Raw genomic sequence first — 22,765 nt, 5'->3', positions numbered from 1 at the left:
CTCTTTGAAGACCTTTTGCTTCCCATCCCAGAAGCTTCTTCAGCTCTGACTGGATGGTGGGGAAAGTGAAGGATTTATACTCCTTGCAGACAGCTGGTCCTTCGCCTCCTTTTAGAGAGTCCTTGAGGCCACTTGGAGACTTACCTGTGTCCTTGGGGACACCTGAGTGGTGCAAATGGGGGTGGAGCCTTCTTGGAACTGCTGAAAGAACCGTGTTGTAGACTGGAGATGGATGATGTTGTATCCTCCCTCCTCTGTTGAGGGAGGGTTGTTCAGTCTTGACCTAGGCCAGGGGTAGGCAACCTTGGCCCCTTCATGACTTGCGGACTTCAACTCCCAGAATTCCTCAGCCAGCGTGGGGGAACTATGGCCCCTTCATGACTAGCGGACTTCAACTCCCAGAATTCCTCAGCCAGCGTGGGGGAACTATGGCCCCTTCATGACTCATGGACTTCAACTCCCAGAATTCCTGAGCCATAGTGGGGGAAACTATGGCCTCTTCATGACTCATGGACTTCAACTCCCAGAATTCCTGAGCCATAGTGGGGGAAACTATGGCCTCTTCATGACTCATGGACTTCAACTCCCAGAATTCCTGAGCCATAGTGGGGGAAACTATGGCCTCTTCATGACTCATGGACTTCAACTCCCAGAATTCCTGAGCCATAGTGGGGGAAACTATGGCCTCTTCATGACTCATGAACTTCAACTCCCAGAATTCCTGAGCCAGAGTGGGGGAACTATGGCCCCTTCATGACTCGTGGACTTCAACTCCCAGAATTCCTCAGCCAGCATGGGGGAACTATGGCCCCTTCATGACTCGTGGACTTCAACTCCCAGAATTCCTGAGCCAGCGTGGGGGAACTATGGCCCCTTCATGACTTGCGGACTTCAACTCCCAGAATTCCTGAGCCAGCATGGTTCATCTTGGAAACCTCCCTTTCCCCTCAGCATGGCTGGCTCAGGAATTCTGGGAGTTGAAGTCCACGAGTCCTAAAAGAGCCAAGGTGGCCTACCCCTGACCTAGACGGCCTCTTTGACCCCTTAGACACAAAGTAAGCAATGTGGTATATCCAGGACAATGCAGGGAGCCGTGTGCAGATCTGTACGCTGGGGAAACAAAACAACCCCTTCACAAACGCCTGGCACAACACAGGAGGGACCAGATTCAGCCGTCCATCTGCATTTCAAAGACCGAGGCCGCTCTTTCGAAGACAGCCAAGTCCACATTTTGGGCAGGGAGGACCGCTGGTTTGGAAGAGGGGGTCAAAGAGGCCCTCTAGGTCAAAACTGAACACCCCTCCCTCAACCGAGGGGGAGGGACACAATATTGTCTATCTCCAGTCTACAACACGGTCCTCTCAGCAGGTCCAAGAAGGCCCCACCCCCATTTGCCCCACTCAGGTGACCCTGAGGACGCAGATAAAACCTCCAGGTGGCCTCAACGACTCTCAGAGAGAGGACTAATGATCAGCCTTCTGCAAGGAGTATAAATCCTTCCCTTCCCCACCCTCCAGTCAGAGCAGAAGAAGCTTCTGGGACGAGAAGCGAAAGGCCTTCAAGGAAAAAAAACAGGAAAGTCCAGTTGCCTCCTGAAAAAGCACTTTTGGGACAACCCTGACCAGGATGACGGAGAATCTCCATAAACAGAAGGAAGGAAGGAGAGATAGGAAACAAGGGATGGAGGAAGGAAAGGAAGGAAGGAAGGAGAAGGAAAAAGGGAGCGAGAGAGGAAGGGAGGGATGAAGGAAGGGAGAAGGGAGTGAGAGAAGAAGGGAGGGAGGGATGAAGGAAGGAAGGAAGGAGAAGGAAAAAGGGAGCGAGAGAGGAAGGGAGGGAGGGATGAAGGAAGGAAGAAAGGAAGGAGAAGGAAAAAGGGAGCGAAAGAGGAAAGGAGGGAGGGATGAAGGAAGGAAGGGAGAAGGAAAAAGGGAGCGAGAGAGGAAGGGAGGGACGGATGAAGGTAGGAAGGAGAGAAGGAATGGAGGGAGGGAGGCAGCAAGGAAGGAAGGAAGGAAGGAAGGAAGGAAGGAAGGAAGGAAGGAAGGAAGGAAGGAAGGAAGGAAGGAGAAGGAAAAAGGAAGTGAGAGAGGAAGGAAGGGACGAAGGTAGGAGGGAAGGAAGGAGGGAAAGGAGGGAGGGAGGGAGGAAGAAAAGGAGGGAGGGAGGGAAGGAGGGAGGGAGGAAAGAAGGAAAGAAGGAAGGAAGAAAGGAGAAAAAAAGGGAGTGAGAGAGTAAGGGAGGGAGGGTCAAGGAAGGAAGGAAGGAAGGAAGGAAGGAAGGAAAGTCCAGTTGCCTCCTGAAAAAGCACCTTTGGGGCAACCCTGACCTGGGTGACGGAGAACCCCCACGGACAGGGGACCCCAAGTGGGTGCCATCAATCCAAAATCTTTGCACCCCAAAGAGACGCAGCCAGAAGCTCCTGCCTTGTCATTCATGGGAGCAAACGAACCCCAAACATCTAGAAATGATTTAGTGACGCTTCTTAACCAGCTCTGGAGAAGAGACACTCCCTCATTTTACCACCACAACGGAGCCACAAATTTCCGTTGCTAAGCAAGACAGTCGCTAAGCGACTTTTGCCCCATCTTACGACCTTTCTTTCCGCCGCAGTTGTTATGTGAATTACTTGGTTGTTAAAGTGAATCCGGCTTTCCCCCATTGGCTTCGCAAAAGGGGGTGATCACATGACCCCGAAGGGACGCTGCCACCGTCGTAAATACGAGTCAGCTGTCAAGCGTCTGACAAGCGTTCATCTAGTGGCCGTTGGAAAACTCCAACAGTATTGAAGGAAAGTGATTTATGACCGGTCCTCACAGTTATGACGGTTGCAACCTATCCACGGTCACGGGATCAAAATTTGTACACTTGGCAACCGGCACGTGTCTCTCGTCTTCTCAGCGTCCCGGGATCACATGATCCCCACCTGCGACCTTCAAAGGGGTGGGGTGGGGATCCTGATTCGCTTAACGACTTTGTGATTCACTTAAAAACTGGAGTGATTTGTTTAACAATAAGACGGTTGTGAAGTGAACCCAGTTTCCCCACTGACTTTGCTTGCCGGGAGGTCACAAAAGAGGGATCCTGTGACTCAGGGATGCTGCAACTGTCACAGGTACACGCCAGTGGCCCGGCATCTGGATTTTGATCATGTGACTACATGGATGTTGTGAAAAACGACCCTAAATCACCATTTTTATTGCCATTGTAATTACGAATGCTTACTAAACAAAGGGTTACAAGCTGAGAACGATCTATAAAACTCGATTCTGGAGACGGGTAAATATGTTTTATCTCGCCCAGCTTCCTTTGCAAACACCTCTCTTTCCCCCCCTCCCTCTCTTTTGGTCTCTTTCTCTCTTTTGCTCTCTCTCTCTTTCTCTCTCTCTTTTGCCCTCTCTCTCTTTCTCTCTCTTTAGCCCCCTCTCTTTTGCTCTCTCTTACTCTCTTTTTCTTTTGCTCTCTTTCAGCCTCTCTCTTTCTTTCGTCCTCTCTTTCTCTCTCTCTTTTGCTCTCTTTCACTCTCTTTTGCCCCCTCTCTTTTGCTGTCTGACTCTCTCTTTGCCCTCTCTCTCTCTTTCTCTCTCTTTCTTTTTCCCTCTCTCTCTTTTGCCTTCTCTTTTGCCCTCTCGTTCTCTCTCTCTTTTGCTCTCTTTCTTCCTCTCTGTCACTCTCTCTCTTTCTCTTGCTGTCTGTTTCTCTCTCTCTCTCTCTCTCTCTCTCTCTCTCTCTCTCTCTCTCTCTCTCTCTCTCTCTCTCTCTCTCAATCCAGAGCCTCACCCCAGAAGCCAAAGAGGTGCAGACCGAACTGGATCCACCCACTTCACGTGCCTATCCCTAGCACAGACTTTACCACTTCCAGGGCCGGAAGACCTGCCCAGGTAGGGTAAACATCTCTCTCTCCTGCTGCCAGATCCCAGCCAATTTTTTTTCTTGCACTTCCTGGTCCACCTGGCCAAACCTGTCAGTGAGGTTAACACAGGTAGAGCTAGGAAGATTGCAAGGAGCTGGTGCCGCACACCTGAAGCAGGTAAGGGCTGCTGGATCGATTCTCCTTGAGCTGGCCAGGGGTGTGTGTGTGTGTGTGTGTGTGTGTGTGTGTGTGTGTGTGGTGGAAGGGTACCAGGGAAGACAGGAGCTTGCAAGGTTCTCTAGTGGGTCCTTTCCCCCCCCCATTTCTGGGGTTGCTGGGACCCAGCACATTAATCCAAGCCAGGATAAAAGTCTCAGGGACAGCATGAGATAACTGACCACGCTAATGTTGGTTTGATGGAATTGTTTACTTTTTAATAGCTCAGAGCAGGGTTTCTTGGCAACTTGTGGATGGTGGACTTCAATTCCCAGAATTCTCTAGCCAGCCATGACATTAATGTGGCTTGTTTGGCTGAGGAATTCTGGGAGTTGAATTCTTGGCTGGCTGAGGAATCCTGGGAGTTGAAGTACACCCATCTTCAAGTTGCCAAGTTTGGCTGCCTGAGGAATTCTGGGAGTTGACGTCCACCCAACTTCAAGTTGCCAAGCTTGGCTGGCTGAGGAATTCTGGGAGTTGAAGTACACCCAACTTCAAGTTGCCAAGCTTGGCTGGCTGAGGAATTCTGGGAGTTGAAGTACACCCAACTTCAAGTTGCCAAGGTTGAGAAACATGGCTTAGTATGTTGTATGTGACCAATTCTTTGGTGGCACTTTGGATCCTTTGAGACTGCAAACCCAAGAAATCATTCATTCAGACCCAAGCGCCGTGAGAAGGCAGTTGTCGGCTAACACACCTGCAACCCTGTTTTTCTAGTATCTTGTGACTCCAAACTGTGGCTAGTTTATGGTTTGGCTGGTCTGTTCACATGACATTCTTAACCAGGTTTGTGCTTGCAGAGGGTCCCAGGGACTGCACATTCAGCAGAGCAAATCTTTTACAGAAATGTTGGTGCAGTGTCTCAATGTTTATTTCAATGTTCAGAAATAAATGTTCAAAAATAAACCCTTTTTGAGAATTGTCCAGGGCTGTAAATCAATTAAAAACTCAGCCAAATGAAGCAAAACCGGACAGAAAAATAGTATTACGGAAACTCTTTGATTGAGATGCTGCCATCTTAGCCAGCTGGTGAAATAAAGACCCGCAGATGCTATCACAGCAGGCTGAGTTTAGTTAATATTAACCTTGGTTGTGATTGCCAGGGAAGATAGTAGGCAGGAAACTCTACGTTGCAGTGGCCCCGTTCACACAACCTGCAAGCCTAACCTGTTCAGCTAGCCAGCTTCCGATTAGTCTTGGTTAGCTTCTTTCCTGTTTTAAGTGCGGCACGAATCTTACTGCGTGCCCAGAACATAGGTCAATTAAACCCAGGTCAAGCGGTTGTGCGAATCTAGTCTCCGTGAAATGTTTGCCCGTTGTAGTCCTCGGCTTACAATAGTTCATTTAGTGACTGTTCGAAGTCACAGTGGCACTGGGTAAAAAGTGACTTACGACCGTTTTTCACACTTACGACCGTTGCAGCGTCCCCGCGGTCAGGTGATCAAAATTCAGACACTTGCCAACTGACTCATATTTACGACGGTCACAGCATCCCAGGATCACGGGATCCCCTTTTTGCGACCTCCTGACAAGCCAAGTCGATGGGAAAGGCAGATCCACTTAACAACTGCATGATCTGCTCAACAACCGCAGCGATTCACTTAAGAACCGTGGCAAGTAAGGTTGTCAAAAGGGGGCCAAACGCGCTGAACAGCTGTCTTGTTTAGCAACGGGAATCTTGGGCTCGCTTGCGGTTGTTAGTAGAGGACCTCATGTATCCCCGAATCCTGAAGCCCAGAAGAAGCCCCCGTGACGTTGTGTGCGATTGAGGTGGGTCCCCTGAGATGCGACTAGATCCCATGCAGAGAGCCATGCTGGGCTCAGCGGCTCATCTCCTGGTGTCACCCTATCAAAAGGAGAATTTCCTGAAGGAGGGGGAAAAATGGTGGTGGAGAAGGAGAAGGAGACCTAGAAGAGAGGGGGGAAGGAGCAAGGGAGGTGGAGGAGGAGGAGGAGGAGGAGGAGGAGAAATGAGGGAGGGGTGGAAAAAGGGAGGAGGAGGATGACAGGAGGACAAGATCTCGGAAAGACGCCCTCGTTGCATTGCAGGCTTGCCGTACTCGTTAGTGACGCATATTCTGACTTGGCTGAACTTTCTTTCTTTCTTTCTTTCCTTCCTTCCTTCCTTCCTTCCTTCCTTCCTTCCTTCCTTCTTCCTTCCTTCCTTCCTTCCTTGTTTCTTTCTTTCTTCCTTCCTTCCTTCCTTCCTTCCTTCCTTCCTTCCTTTCCTTCCTTCCTTCCTTCCTTCCTTCCTTCCTTCCTTCCTTCCTTCCTTCCTTCTTTCTTTCTTTCTTTCTTTCTTTCTTTCTTTCTTTCTTTCTTTCTTTCTTTCTCTCTTTCCTTCCTCCCTCCCTCCCTCCCTTTCAGCTCCCTGTTCTTCCTCCCTCCCTCCTTCCCTCCCTCCTTCCCTCCCTCCTTCCCTCCCTCCCTCCCTGTCCTTCCTTCCTTCCTTCCTTCCTTCCTTCCTTCCTTCCTTCCTTCCTTCCTTCCTTCCTTCCTTCCTTCCTTCCTTAAAGGCTTTTAAGAAGAGACAGCCACTTGTCTGAAGTGGTCTAGGGTCTCCTGCTTGAGCAGGGGGTTGGACTAGATGACCTCTGAGGAGGAATTCCCTGACAGTCAGAACAATTAATCAGTGGGACTCCTTTCCTCCAGAAGGTGTCCAGTGCTCCTTCACTGGAGGCTTTTAAGAAGAGACCGGACAGCCATTTGTCTGGAATGTTATAGGATCTCCTGCTCGAACAGGGGGCTGGACTAGATGACCTCCGAGGTCTCTTCCAGCTCTGTTTTTCGGTTATTTTGAAGTAGCTGATGACCTCCATGTCAAGCAAACTAAAACACCAGCCTGTTTTTGCTTGGGGAACATTTTGTATGCCCGTGTTTGTGTGTGTGTGTGTGTGTGTGTGTGTGTGTGTGTGTGTGTGTGGCAACCTGATCTTGAGGCTCTCCAAAGGCAGGAATTTCAATGAAGAGAAGGATGGCTTTGTGTAAATAAAATAAAAATAAAAACTGGCTCCCAGCCGCGGGAACTCAGAGGCCGCAGATTAAGTGCATCGTTTCATCTGATAAATTGGGTTCCTCCCCCCCCCCCCACACACACACACCCAGCCACTAAGGGAAATTGGAGCTTTTCCAGACAGGGCCCACTTTAAAATTTGCTGGCTGCTTTTTGTGCCTGCCCGTTCAAAGTTGCGTTGAAAGAAAAGAGGGCTGCAGCCGATCTCCAACAGGACTGTACAGGATGAGTCAAAAAAACATCCCTTTTTTTTTCTTGGACGGTCAGTAGCCGAGCAGAACAAGACCCCTGGACTAGATTTGGAGAGAGTTTGCTGGGCAAGACAGGAACAAGCGGGTGGGTGAGAAGGTTAATTGGCTGCAGAAGGCAGCTTTCCGAGAAACGCACCCAAATTGCGCAAATGACCTCACCAGTGGTGGGAAAAGCGTCGTTCTCTCTCCAGCCACAAATTAATCTAGGTTGCTTCTCTCCTAGATGAGTTTCCATCCATTGTTGCCTCTTGTCCTGCCCTCAGGTGCTATGCAGAAGAGGGGGACCCCCCCCACTATCTCAGGGGCTGCCCCAAAGAAGAGGCAGTCAAGCTGTTCTCCAAAGCTCCTGAAGGCAGGAGAAGAAGCAACGGATGGAAAATTATCAAGGAGAGAAGCAGCCTGGAACTAAGGAGAAACTTCCCAACAGTGAGAACAATTAACCAGTGGAACAACCTGCCTCCAGAAGTGGTGAATGCTCCAACACTGGAGGTTTTTTAAGAAGACACTGGACAGCCATTTGTCTGAAATGGTATAGGGCACAGGTCTGCAACCTGCGGCTCCGGAGCCTCATGTGGCTCTTTCAGCCATCTCCTGCGGCTCCCAGTCCTCTGCCATGTGCAGTCCAAAAAAAAAAGGTAGGACTGAAAAAGTTCAACCAATCAATTCAAATATGCAGGGTAGGTGCATATCTCGCCTTGGCTCCACTCTTCAGTCAAACCCTGTTCTGCGCATGTGCACATGTACACACATGCGCACACATTTTTTGTGGCTCCCAGTTTTTCCTTTTGTGAGGGAACTGGTTCCCAGTGGCTCTTTCAGTGTTTCAGGTTGCTGACCCCTAGTATAGTGTTTCCTGCCTGAGCAGGGGGTTGGACTAGATGACCTCCAAGGTCCTATTCTATTCTATTCTATTCTATTCTATTCTATTCTATTCTATTCTATTCTATTCTATTCTATTCTATTCTATTCTATTCTATTCTATTCTACTCTACTCTACTCTATTCTATTCTATTTTCTATTCTGTTCTATTTTCTGTTCTATTCTATTCCTATTTACATTCTATTCTATTCTATTCTATTCTATTCTATTCTATTCTATTCTATTCTATTCTATTCTATTCTATTCTATTCTATTCTATTCTATTCTATTCTATTCTATTCTATTCTATTCTATTCTATTCTATTCTAATTCTATTCTATTCTAATTCTATTCTATTCTATTCTATTCTATTCTATTCTATTCTATTCTATTCTATTCTATTCTATTCTATTCTATTCATTATTCTATTCTATTCTATTCTATTCTATTCTATTCTATTCTATTCTATTCTATTCTATTCTATTCTACTCTACTCTACTCTATTCTATTCTATTTTCTATTCTGTTCTATTTTCTGTTCTATTCTATTCCTATTTACATTCTATTCTAATCTTTCTCCTACTCTATTCTATTCTATTCTATTCTATTCTATTCTATTCTATTCTAATTCTATTCTATTCTATTCTATTCTATTCTATTCTATTCTATTCTATTCTATTCTATTCTATTCTATTCTATTCTATTCATTATTCTATTCTATTCTATTCTATTCTATTCTATTCTATTCTATTCTATTCTATTCTATTCTATTCTATTCTATTCTATTCTATTCATTATTCTATTCTATTCTATTCTATTCTATTCTATTCTATTCTATTCTATTCTATTCTATTCTATTCTATTCTATTCTATTCTATTCTATTCTATTCTATTCTATTCTTATAGAATAGAATAGAATAACAGAATTGGAAGAGACCTTGTAGGTCATCTAGTCCAACCTCCTGCCCAAGCAGGAGACCCTCCACCATTTCTGACAGTCCAGTCTCTTCCTGAAAGCTTCCAGCGACGAAGCTCCCACAACGTCTGAAGGCAACGTCTGTTCCTTCGGTTAATTGTTCTCACTGTCAGAAAATTTCTCCTTATTTCCAGGTTGAATCTCTCCTTGATGAGTTTCCATCCATTGTTCCTTGTCTGGCCTTCAGACGCTTTGGAAAACAGATTGTCCCCCTTCTCTCTGTGAGACCCCCCTCAAATATTGGAGCACTGCTATCATGTTCTGGTCCTTCTCTTCTCTAGACCAGCCACGCCCGGATCCTGCAAGATGGCAGCCCCATCCAAGCGATTGTAACCCCACCTCTTCAAGCGGGGAGTTTGACCACCAGCTTGCAGCTGCCATCTTGCACTAAAGCCTACCCAATCATAACCTCATACCTGATGCAGCCGATAAGGGGGAAAGTTGGCTATTGATTTAATCCTGGGTTGATTTTTTTGTCTTAAGGCTGTGAAAACATTGGCCGGAGGAACCAGGCACGAGGTCCAGATTTTGGAGAGACAGAAAGGGATGGAAGAGAAGGTTGAAAGCTGCCCCATGGCTGAAGTATCTCCTCAACCCAAGGCCAACTTCACCTCACAATCACCGTCCAGCCCCAGGACCTTGCTCTACCCCCAACGTTATGCTGATCCGTACGACTCCAGGAAGTATTTTGTAACACGGGTGAGTCAACTCAACCACTGCGGGGGACCTTCATGGGGTTGGCAAGGGGTGAGGATCACGAATAATAATAATAATAATAATAATAATAATAATAATAATAATAATAATAATAATAATAATAATAATAATAATAATAATAATAATAATAGAGTTGGAAGGGACCTTGGAGGCCATCTAGTCCAGCCCCCTGCTCAGGCAGGAAAGCCTATCCCATTTCAGACAAATGGCTGTCCAGTGTCTTCTTAAAAACTTCCAGTGTTGGAGCATTCACCACTTCTGGAGGCAAGGAGTTCCACTGGTTAATTGTTCTAACTGTCAGGAAGTTTCTCCTTAATTCCAGGTTGCTTCTCTCCTTGACTAGTTTCCATCCACTGCTTCTTGTCCGGCCTTGAGGGGCTTTGGACAATAGCTTGACTCCCTCTTCTCTGGGGCAGCCCCTGAGATACTGGAAGGCTGCTATCATGTCCCCCCTCGTCCTTCTCATCATTAAACTAGACATCCCCAATTCCAGCAACCGTTCCTTATATCTTTTAGCCTCCAGTCACCTAATCATCTTTGTTGCTCTTCTCTGCACTCTGTTCTTTGTATGTTTTAGCCTCCAGTCCCCTAATCATCTTTGTTGCTCTTCTCTGTACTCTTTCTAGAGTCTCAACATCTTTTTTTACACCGTGGTGACGAAAACTGGATGCAGTATTCCAGGTGTGGCCTTACCAAGGCCTTGTAAAGTGGTATTAACACTTCACGTGATCTAGATTCTCTACCCCTGTTAATGCAGCCTAGCACCGTGTTGGCTTTTGTGGCAGCTGCAGCACACAGCTGGCTCCCATTTAAAGGATCGTCCACTAGGACTCCGAGATCCCTCTCACAGTTGCTACTATTGAGCAAGGTACCCCCTATACTATACCTGTACATTCGGTTTTTCTTGCCTAAATGTAGAACCTTACTTTTTCCACCATTGAATTTCATTTTGTTAGATAGCACCAGGAGTTTGAGTCTGTCCAGATCCTCCCATCACTGGGCTGGCTTCTTGGGTAAACACCCAGGATCTGGCTAGGCTCAGGAAGGGACAAGAAACACATCTGAAATATGCAACTCTGGGCCCTATCATCCCTGTTACATACCCCAGAGGCAGGATTTGGGCTTTTGGTCCAGTTGGGGGTTAAGGGTACCCCAGTTAGCATTCTTGCTTCAGAAGGAAGCTAGGAGACGTAGTTTCTTTGGGCTGACAGTATTCTGGAAAAGATAATCATGCAACGAATCAGCAAACACCTAGAGGCAAATAATCATTACCAAAAGCCAACATGGGTTTGTCAAAAACAGATCATGCCAGAAAACCCTACTGCATTCTTTGACCAGTTGACAAAATTAGTGGACCAGAGGAATGCTGTAGATATAATTTACTTGGACTTCAGTAAGGCATTTGATAAAGTAGATCACAACCTACTACTTGATAAGATAAAAAAATGTGGGTTAGATAGCATCACCACCAGATGGATTCGTAGCTGGCTGACAGGCCGTACTCAGCGTGTGGTCCTCAATGGAACCGCATCTACATGGAAGGAAGTGTGTAGTGGGGTGCCCCAGGGCTCTGTCCTGGGCCCAGTGCTCTTCAACATCTTCATCAACGATTTGGATGAGGGGATAGATGGGAACTCATCAAATTTGCAGATGACACCAAGCTGGCAGGAATAGCCAATACTCCAGAAGATAGGCTTAAGATACAGGAGGATCTGGACAGACCCGAACACTGGGCACTATCTAACAAAATGAAATTCAATGGTGAAAAAAGTAAGGTTCTACATTTAGGCAGGAAAAATCAAATGGACAGGTATAGTATAGGTGGTACCTTGCTCAATAGTAGCAACTGTGAGAGAGATCTCGGAGTCCTAGTGGACAATCACTTCAATATGAGCCAGCAGTGTGCTGCAGCTGCCACAAAAGCCAACACGGTGCTAGGCTGCATTAACAGAGGGATAGAATCAAGATCACGTGAAGTGTTAATACCACTTTACCAGGCCTTGGTAAGGCCATACTTGGAATACTGCATCCAGTTTTGGTCACCACGATGTAAAAAAGACGTTGAGACTCTAGAAAGATTACAGAGAAGAGCAACAAAGATGATTAGGGGACTGGAGGCTAAAACATACAAAGAACAGTTGCTGGAATTGGGTATGTGTAGTTTAATGAAGAGAAGGACGAGGGGGGACACGATAGCAGTGTTCCAGTATCTCAGGGGCTGCCCCAAAAAAGAGGGAGTCAAGCTGTTCTCCAAAGCACTTGAAGGCAGGACAAGAAGCGACAGGTAAACTAGTCAAGGAGAGAAGCAACCTGGAACTAAGGAGGAATTTCCTGGCAGTGAGAATGATAAACCAGTGGAACTGCTTGCCACCAGAAGTTGTGGATGCTCCAACTCTGAAGGTTTTCAAGGAAAGATTGGACTGCCATTTGCCTGGAATGATATAGGGCCTCCTGCCTGCGCAGGGGGTTGGGCTAGAAGACCTCCAAGGTCCCTTCCAAACTTAGTCTTCTATGTTCTAACGAAGAAAAGAGATGGATTTTTCAAAGCCCGTGGCGTCAACATCAGCCCTGACTCAACCCCAGATCTACACATAGGACCCGTGAGTGCATAGGAGCCGGGGTCCACATGCAACCCGAACGATGGTAAACGCATTAGTTGCAAATTTACCATCTTCTCAAAGTTGGTCTCGGAGGAGCGGGGTGCCCCTCAAGGACTTCTGGATTTGATCCTCATCCGCAGGAAATAAGCCACCTTCGTCGGAAGCCTGGAGCTTTGGCTTTCCTTCCTGGTGGTGTCCACTCCTCCATGGCAGGTGTTCAGAGACAGGTGGGAACCCCCAGGTGGCTGGAGAGACAGGTGAGGGGAACGTGGGAGGAATTCAAAACCAGCTTGTGGCTTTTACCATCTGCCTCTTCCTCCTCTCCATTTTAGCCAGGAGCCTTCGATCAAGCCATGGAGGACCTCAAGGCCCATCTGGCAGCCAGCAAGGGGGAGGCGGCTCGCAGCTTCTGGCTACTCACTGAGTAAGCACTATGGAGGTCTTGTAGTTCTCGTCACAGAGTTGTTTACGCTAAATCAAGCCCAGTTCAGGTAATGCTGAAGTTACGGCCATTGCTGAGCTTGGCAAATACGGCCATAACTCACAATGGGTGTCAAGTGCAATATACACGGCCGGGGCCCATTTTACAGCCTTTCCTGCAATGGTCATAAAGTGAACGTGGTGGTCGTTAAGCAAACCCACTGTTTGCTACAGGCCAGTTTTCGGAAGAGGCTGGCAGTAAAGACAGATTTCCTCCCCAGAACGGCAAAAAAAAAACCAAAGTCACGTGGCTTTAGAGTTTTAAATGCTGGCTTGTTGTTGAGTTTGCAATAGTGGCGTATATATATAGTAATAATCTTAATAATAATAATCTTAGTAATAATAATAATAATAATAATAATCTTAATCTTAACAACAACAAAACAACAACATCAATAATAATAATAATAATAATAATAATAATAATAATAATAATAATAATAATAATAATAATAATAATAATAATAATAATAATTTATTTTATTTTATTTTATTTTAATAATATTTCTATACCGCCCTTCTCCCGAAGGACTCAGGGCGGTGAACAGGGCAGGAATAAAAATACAGGATTACAAAAGTTAAAAAATAATTAAATACATGCCCATATACTAAAAATACATCTTAAAACCCCAATAAAATAACAATAACAACCCCCCCCAATCCCCCATCAGGCCAGGCCAGCTATAATAATAATAATAATAATAAAGTTGGAAGGAACCTTGGAGGTCATCTAGTCCAACCCCCTGCTCAGGCAGGAAACCCTATACCATTTCAGACAAATGACTGTCCAGTCTCCTCTCAAAAACTTCCAGTGTTGGAGCATCCACAGCTTCTGGAGGCGAGGAGTTCCACTGGTTAATTGTCCTCACTGTCAGGAAGTTTCTCCTTGGTTCCAGGTTGCTTCTCTCCTTGACGAGTTTCCATCCGTTGCTTCTTGTCCTGCTTTCAGGTGCTTTGGAGACTAGCTTGACTCCCTCTTCTTTGGGGCAGCCCCTGAGATACTGGAACACCGCTATCATGTCACCCTTCATCCTTCTCTTCATTAAACAAGACCAACCCAATTCCAGCAACCGTTCCTTAAGCGGCAAGTGGATGAAGAATATAATAGGAATGGAAGCCTGCCTTGATTGTCCCAACGGTGCTTTTTCAAAAAGACTGCTGGACTTTGGGGTTTCGTTTTTTTCCCCTTGAAAACGTTTCGCTTCTCATCCAAGAAGCTTCTTCAGATCTGCAGAAGCCCTGAACTTAATTGAAGAAGCTTTGGGGATGAGAAGTGAAAAGTTTTCAAGGAAAGAAAACAAACAAGGAAGTCCAATTGCCTTTTCCAAAAACGCACCTTTTGGGACAATCATGACCTGGAGGACGAAGAGTCGCCGTAGATACCCCGTCTCGATTGCAGTGATACACACAAACACACCGATACACGAACCTGCTTTGTTCAGCTTGTAAATCTCTCGGGTTGGAGGGAATGGGTGATTCATTTAACAGCGGTTTTACAGTCTTCCTTCCCGCTCTCCCTTTAATGGGTCTCTTCCCGATTCTCTCCTTTACTCTGAAATGAAATTCTGCATTCTTTAGGGATATTTGTTTGTCTGCTGTTGTGATAAATAGAACCGTGGGTTCTACCCTAATCATCCCTAAAAAAAATTCCCTAGGCTCAGTAGCAAATATTTCAAATTAAATTTGAACATTTGCCTTCTCTAGGGGCTGCTTCAGAAGGGCCCAAAATAGTCGTTTCTGCTTGCTTGGCAGAAATTATTTAATTGTCAACTCCGGCAAGCTCAAACATTATTATATATATAAAACAGAAGAAAATTTACTTAATAAAAGTTTCTCGCAGAGTGAAGAGCAGAGATTTATTTTCCTGTACTGCCACCCAGAGGACACAAAGAGAACAGCACCTTAGCTCCTTTCCAATTCTGCTTTTTGGGGTTAGGGCTTTCCACCCTCACAGCCAATTTAAGAGGGGTGGACTTCAACTCCCAGAATTCCCACGCTGGCTAGGGAATTCTGGGAGTTGAAGTCCATGCATCTGAAAGCTGCCGAGGTCGGTTGGGAAAATCCTGCTCTACAGCTGATAAATTCAAAATAATTTTTCGAGAACCCCCAGGATCCCTTCCGACTCTGTTCTTGGGTTATAATGAAAAATGGGGATTCTCACATCCTGCGTTATTCCTGGCCCTTGACCAGGATTGTTACAATGGTTGGAAACTAACCAAGGAGAGATCAACCGGGGACTAAGGAGAAATTTCCCAATGGTGAGAGCAGTTAACCAGTGGAACAGCCTGCCTCCAGAAGTTGTGGGTGCTCCAACATTGCAGGTTTTAAGAAGAGACTGGACAGCCATTTGTCTAAAATGGTATGGGTGGTCTCCTGCCTGAGCGGGGGGCTGGACTAGATGACCTCCAAGGCCCCTTCCAACTCTGTTATTCTGTTATTCTGCATTCAGTTGAAACTCCACCTGCTTTTTAATGCGCCATACATGCAAAATTAGGTGGAGCTTCAATTCGTTGACTTTTTTTGACCCTTGGGTGGCTGCAATAGTCCCTGGGCTAAATTCCCATAATGCAGTGAAGCCCGAGTTTATCCCTTATTGGACTTTAAATGCATTGGATCCTGTTTCCATCAATGGATCCTCTAAATAATGAACTTCCGACTTTGTTATTCTATGTTCTGTGTTGTAAATCTGATCAGAATCAGAATCAGAATAGAGCTGGGAGGGACCTTGGAGGTCTTCTAGTCCAGTCCCGTGCTCAAGCAGGAGACCCTATATTGTTTCAGACAAATGGCTGTCCAGTCTCTTCTTAAAAACTTCCATTGATGGAGTGCCCATGATTTCTGGTGGCCAGCTGTTCCACTGATTAATTGTTCTCACTTTCAGGAAGTTTCTCCTTAGTTCCAGGTTGCTTCTCTCCTTGATGAGTTTCCATCCGTTGCTTCTTGTCCTGCCTTTGGGTGCTTTGGAGAATAAGTTGACCCCCTCTTCTTTGGGGCAGCTCCCCAAATATTGCAAGGCTGCTATCATGTCCCCCGTAGTCCTTCTTTTCTCTAGACTGGCCAAATCCAGTTCCTGCAACCGTTCTTCAAAGGTTTTACTTGCTTTCTCCTGGGCAGAAATTGGGGATCCAAATTGCCCAGAATCTTCTTGCTATTTGTCCTTTGTGTGCTTCCTCCAAGGATCGATCACTGGAACATTGAAAAGGAACGGATCGTGGTGTTCACCGACGCTGCCCTCCTGGTGTGCAAATATGACTTCATCATGCTCAAATGCCTGGATCTTCAAAGGATCCCTCTGCGCTACATTGAGAGGATCTCCACAGGACCCTTCGCTTTTCCAGAGAAGTCTTTGGACAGGTGAGGCTCCGCGGCTCAGCGATGGGGAGGGAAGGGATCTAGTAGCTTTCCAAGAGGGGACGCATTTCAACCGCCGACATGAACACCGTGGAAACCCCACGTTGATTGCCAACTAGGTAGGATCTCCTGGGGGAAAAAAAAGTTGAGAGGGTGTTTAGGTGCAATCCCAAAATTGCTTTTCCAATAGGTAACTGGATGTTTTTGATTAGGCAAGACAAAACAAATGCACAGGTGCAGAAGAGGTGGTACCTTGCTCAATAGCAGTGACTGTGAGAGGGATCTTGGTGTCCTGGTGGACGATCCCTTAAAGAGGAGCCAGCCGTGTGCTGCAGCTGCCAAAAAAGCCAACACAGTGCTAGGCTGCATCAACAGAGGGATAGAATCAAGATCACGTGAAGTGTTAATACTACTTTACAACGCTTTGGTAAGACCACACTTGGAACACGGCATCCAGTTGTGATCACCACGATGTAAAAAGGACGTCGAGACTCTAGAAAGAGTGCAGAGAAGAGCAACAAAAACGATTAAGGGACTGGAGGCTCAAGCATAGAAGGAAAGGGTTGCTAGAATTGGGAATGTCTGGTTTAATGAAGAGAAGGACGAGGGGGGACATAATAGCAGCCTTCCAGTATCTCAGGGGCTGCCCCAAAGAAGAGGCAGTCAAGGTATTCTCCAAAGCACCCAAAGGCAGGACAAGAAGCAACGGATGGAAACTAACCAAGGAGAGAAGCAACTTGGAATTAAGGAGAAACTTCCTAACAGTGAGGTCAGTTAAGCAGTGGAACAGCTTGCCACCAGAAATTGTGGGCTGGAGATTTTTAGGAAGAGACTGGATAGTCACTTCTCTGAGTCTAGGTCCTCTTGCTTGAGCAGGGGGCTGGACTAGAAGACCTCCAAGGTCCCTTCCAGCTTCTATTCTATTCTATTCTATTCTATTCTATTCCACATATTCTATTCTATTCTATTCTATTCTATTCTATTCTATTCTATTCTATTCTATTCTATTCTATTCTATTCTATTCTATTCTATTCTATTCTATTCTATTCTATTCTATTCTATTCTATTCTCCTTTCCAGACGTGTGTGGAAATGGTGTGGTTTAGAAACAATGGCATCCCTAGTTTTCTTGCCAACAGTTTCTGGAGGCAGGTTGTTCCACTGGTTAATTGTCCTCACTGTCAGGAAGTTCCTCCTCAATTCCAGGTTGCTTTTCTCTCTCTGATCAGTTTCCAACCATTGTTTCTCATCCTTCCCTCTGGTCCTCTGGAGAATAATTTGACCCCCCCCCTCTTCTTTGTGGCAGCCCCTCAAATACCGCAACGCTGCTATCATGTCTCCCCTATTTCTTTTTTTCTTTAGACTAGCCAGACCCAAGTCCCGCAGCCGTTCTTCGTACGTTTGAGTCTCCAGGCCTTGGATCGTCTTAGTTGCTCTTCTCTGAGTTTTTTTCCAGACTCTCAACATCTTTTTCGTGATACGGTGACCAGAATTGGCTGCAGTATTCCAGGTGTGGCCTTACTAGGGCTTTACAAAGCGGTACTAATACCTTGCGTGATCTTGATTCTATGCCTCTGTTTACACAGCCCAGGATTGCGTTAGATTTTTCGGCTGCTGCTGCACACGGCTGGCTCACGGCCAAGCGATTGTCCACTCGGACTCCGAGGTCCATCTCACAGTCGCTGTTTTTGAGGCAGGTCTCGCCCAGTCTGTACTTGTGCCTTTGGTTTCTTCCTGCCTAAATGTAAGACTTTGCTTTTCTCCACACTGAAACTCATTTTGCTGGATAGGGCCCATGGTTCAAGCTGGACTCCCAAAAGTACCCCAAAAGGGGTCCTTAAATTAAAGGATTTGAAAACACAGGTAGTCCTTGACTTACAATGGTTCACTTAGTGACCTTTCATAGTTGCAACAGCACTGAAAGAAAAGTGACTTAGGACTGTTTTTCACACTTAACGACCGTTGCAGCAAATATCTGGTCACGTGATCAAAATTAAGAGGTTTGGCAACTGACCCGTGTCAGTTGGGGTATCACGTGATCCCCTTTGGCAATCTTCTGATAAACAAAGTCAATGGAGAAGCCGGATTCATTTAACAACCGTGTTGCTAACTTAAAAACTGCAGTGATTCACTTAGCAATGGGGACGAGAGAGGTCGTAAAATGAGGCAAAACTCACCTAACAACCATCTCACTTAGTAACAGAAATTTTGGGCTCCACTGTGGTCGTATGTCAAGGAGAACCTGTACTGGGATTGTGCTAATTAGCAGTGAGCAGCTAGGAAGAGTTCAAAGATTAAAGCTTACTTCCACCAGGTAACACAGGAGTCTTCCAACTTGTCCCTTTTAGGACTTGTGGACTTTAACTCCCAGAATTCCTCAGCCACGCACACTGGCTGAGGAATTCTGGGAGTTGAAGTCCGCAAGTCATGAAGGGGCCACAGTTCCCCCACACTGGCTCAGGAATTCTGGGAGTTGAAGTTCGCAAGTCATGAAGGGGCCACAGTTCCAGCACGCTGGCTGAGGAATTCTGGGAGTTGAAGTCCGCAAGTCATGAAGGGGCCACAGTTCCCCCACACTGGCTGAGGAATTCTGGGAGTTGAAGTCCGCAAGTCATGAAGGGGCCACAGTTCCCCCACGCTGGCTGAGGAATTCTGGGAGTTGAAGTCCGCAAGTCATGAAGGGGCCACAGTTCCCCCACGCTGGCTCAGGAATTCTGGGAGTTGAAGTCCGCAAGTCATGAAGGGGCCACAGTTCCCCCACGCTGGCTCAGGAATTCTGGGAGTTGAAGTCCGCAAGTCATGAAGGGGCCATAGTTCCCCCACGCTGGCTCAGGAATTCTGGGAGTTGAAGTCCACAAGTCATGAAGGGGCCATAGTTCCCCCACCCTGGCTGAGGAATTCTGGGAGTTGAAGTCCACAAGTCATGAAGGGGCCATAGTTCCCCCACCCTGGCTGAGGAATTCTGGGAGTTGAAGTTCGCAAGTCATGAAGGGGCCATAGTTCCCCCACGCTGGCTCAGGAATTCTGGGAGTTTAAGTCCACCAGTCATTAAGGGGCCACGTTTGAAGACCCCTGAGGTAACAGTTAGAGAAAGTGGTCGAAAGCTTTCACCTGGCTGAAAACAGGTGAAAGTCTCACCTGTATCTGCAAAAAAAAAATAACAACCCAAAGGTCGCAAAGGAACCAGAAGGACAGAGCTGAAATCTACCTTTCCTCAAGTTTCTAAAGTTGAGGAACACCAAAGGTGAGGCCACCTCAAGAGTCCTTCCCTGGAGGTGTGTAAATTGAACGAGGACCCAGCTGAGGACCCCATTTTATTCTTTGTTTCTGAAAGAACAGAAGGAAGTAAGGAAGCACACATTTTAGGGAAGGTCTCCACGCGGTTTCTTGGCTGCTTTCTCCAACCCCGGTTGAGATGTCTTCCCGGTTGGGGGCTCCGCCAGTTCCAAGAAGTCTCCACACCCATTTGCACCATTCAGGTGACCCTGAGGACACAGGCCGACCTCCACGACTCTCAGAGAGAGTACTAAGGACCAGATGACTGCAAGGCATATAAATCCTTCCGTCCTCCTCCACCACACAGCGAGAAGTGAGGAAGCTTCTTGGACGAGAAGCGAAGCGTCTTCAAGGAAAAACGAAGTTCAGGTGCCCTAAAGGTGCTTTTTCAAGAGGCAACTGGACTTTCTCTTTTGTCTTTTGTTTTGTTTTTCTTTGAAGATCTTTCGAGTGGCATCCAAGAAGCTTCTTCAGCTCTTCAGCTCTGCGTGGTGGAGGGGCCGAAGAAGCTTCTTGGAGGAGAAGCAAAATGCCCTCAGAGAAAAAGTAGGAAGCCCAGTTGCCTCCTGAAGAAGCACCTTTGGGACAGCCAGGACCGTGGATGGCTGAGGATCTCCGTAGACACCCAGGGAAGAGAGGCTAGGATCCTCCAGGGTTCAGAAGATACGAAAGCCCCCAAGGTTAGGAGATCTTGGCATATCTGATGTTCTAACCGTGGTTCGGGATCTTCCAGCAGAGTCTCCACACACTTTGACTGACATCTCACTCACCAAGGTTGTTCTCCGATGATGCAAAACATCTGAAAAGATAGTTTGGGGACTGGAAGCTAAAACGTATGAAGAATGGCTGCGGGAATTGCGTATGTCTAGTTTAATGAAAAGAAGGACTGGGGGTGACATATAGTTCTATTCCAATATTTGAGGGGCTCCCACAAAGAAGAGGAGGGTCCCCCTATTCTCCAAAGCCCCCGAAGGCAGGACAAGAAGCAACGGGTGGAAACTAACCAAAGAGAGAAGCAACCTGGAACCAAGGAGAAACTTCCTGACAGCCGAGGACAATTAACCAGTGGAACGGCTTGCCAAAGATGTTGTGGGTGCTCCGTCACTGGAGGCTTTCAAGAAGAGACCGGACAGCCATTTCTCTGGAATGGTAGAGGGTTTCCTGCCTGAGCAGGGGGCTGGACTAGATGACCTCCAACCCTGTTGTTCTGTTCCTCTGAGTTGGAGGCAGGAAGGTTGGCAGGGAATTTCCCCGACGAGTTTTCTCTCCATGCTCCAGCAGGTGGCGCTCTTCTCTCTGGAGATGGCAAGACTGGCCTTCTCCGCAGGAGCTCCTGACAGGGTGGCCAAGAACTGGGTACCTCCGTCAAGGTCTTCTTTGCCTGTCCTGGTTCAGAGAGAGAGAGGGGGGGGGGGAAGAGAAATAGAGAGCAAAAGAGAGAGTGTGTGTGTGTGAGAGAGAGAGAAAGAGCAAAAGAGAGAGAGAAAGAGAGAAAGAGAAAGAAAGAGAGCAAAAGAGAGAGAGCAAGAGAGAGAGAGAGAAAGAGAAGTGGAAAGAGAAACAGAGCAAAGGAGAGAGTGTGTGAGAGAGAGAGAGAAAGAAAGAGCAAAAGAGAGAGCGAGAAAAAGAGAAAGAGAGAAAGTGAGAGAAAGAGAGCAAAAGAGAAAGAGAAAGAGAAGGGGAAAGAGAAACAGAGCAAAAGAGAGAGAGTGTGTGAGAGAGAGAAAGAAAGAGCAAAAGAGAGAGAGAGAGAAAGAAAGAGCAAAAGAGAGAGAGAGAGAGAGAGAGAGAGAGAGAGAGAGAGAGAGAGAGAGAGAGAGAGAGAGAGAGAGAGAGAGAGAGAGAGAGAGAGAGAGAGCGCACATGGCCTCTAAACCTGGGTGCCATCTCTGGGCGAGGAGCTCCTCCGAGTTGGGAGGAGCCTGGCATTTTTGGACCGAAGCCACCTAAAACTTCCACCCATGCCTTCTTCTGTAACCACCATTCCTGGTCTCTTCTTTCCTCACCTTGCAAGAAAGTCAGGACAGGACTTATTTCACGGCTGTTGACATTGCTCAAGATTTCTCCGGCCGGGCAGCTTTTGACCTCATCTGACCCCACTTCCTAAACCTGGAGACTTTGAGGAGACCTCCTCCGGTTCGTTCGTGCAAGGATCCAGTCAGGAACCCAAATAAAAGCCTTCAGCCATCAGGAAATTCCTCCTTGAGTTGCTTAATTCCACTTCACGTCTCCTTTGCTGGTTCCAGGGGGTGGGTGGGTGGGGGTGGTCTTCACACCCAGCCCTCTTGCTAAAGGGGGTGTGTGTGTCCTACAACGAAGGACCAGGAAGCGGACAAGGGGGTGAATGGAGAGGGTCAGCAGGGCTGGGGTTGGGGAGGGGGAAACACCAGAGAAAGGGGCTGGGGGCTGACCCTGAACAAGGGGGCACCGTCACCACGTAGCAATGCAGACAGCCCTCGACTTACAGCCACAATTAAGCCCAACGTTTCTGTCGTTAAGTGAGACGCGTATTGAGTTTGTGCCCCATTTGATGACTGCCCTTGCCACCGTTGTTAAGTGAATCGCTAAGGGGGCTGTTAAGCAAATCTGGCTTCTCCATTGACTCTGCTTGTCCGAAGGTTGCAAAAGGGATGCTGGAAGCGTCGTAAACATGAACCGGGTGCGGAGCATCTGAATTTTTGATCCCGGAGCATCTGAATTTTTGACTGTCATAAGTCGAGGACTACCTGTATTGCGCAGCTTGTCCAGGTGTTCAAGTGGTCTCTGTTCTTTTGCCCCATCCGGTAGGGGGTTTCCAAACTTGGCAACTTTAAGACTTGTGGACTTCAACTCCCAGAATGCATTCCTTTTGAAGTGCATCCCTGCGGTGGCCTGCTTATTCTCTTGCAATCCCTTTCTCTGCGATCTCTACGCTCCAGAGGATAGAATTAAAAAAAAAACAAAAAAACAAAAGAAGGCCTGGCTGTCTGGGGAATTCTGGGAGTTGAAGTCCAACAAGTCTTAAAAGCTGCCAAATGTGGAGACCCCTGATATAGGAGGGAGTGATCAGGTCCCCCCATTCTAAATAAAATAAATTCTCCTCCCCAGCTGAACTGGCAACGATCCAGCCAGAGGCTCTGAAGTTTGAGTTGAGCTGAGCTGTGCCGGCTTGCAGCCATTGCCCCCTGCAAAGGGC

General features: G+C 46.9%; 1 protein-coding gene across 1 annotated transcript in view; it reads left to right on the top strand.

The window, feature by feature from the left end:
- Positions 1-3,977: 3,977 nt before the first annotated feature.
- TPRG1 (tumor protein p63 regulated 1) overlaps positions 3,978-22,765 on the top strand; it is a 38,866-nt gene continuing 20,078 nt past the window's right edge. Inside the window, exons 1-4 of the mRNA XM_081329489.1 lie at positions 3,978-4,030; positions 9,650-9,865; positions 12,816-12,907; positions 16,141-16,317. Of these exons, the coding sequence (XP_081185615.1) occupies positions 9,713-9,865; positions 12,816-12,907; positions 16,141-16,317 (422 nt within the window). The 5' untranslated portion in view covers positions 3,978-4,030; positions 9,650-9,712. The remainder of the gene's footprint in view (positions 4,031-9,649; positions 9,866-12,815; positions 12,908-16,140; positions 16,318-22,765) is intronic.

This window comes from Vipera berus, assembly GCF_964194415.1.
Source record: "Vipera berus genome assembly, chromosome: 5".
NCBI classification, from domain to species: domain Eukaryota; kingdom Metazoa; phylum Chordata; class Lepidosauria; order Squamata; family Viperidae; genus Vipera; species Vipera berus.
The sequence above is the reverse complement of the archived record's forward strand: the minus strand, read 5'-3'. Positions and strand labels throughout refer to the sequence as shown.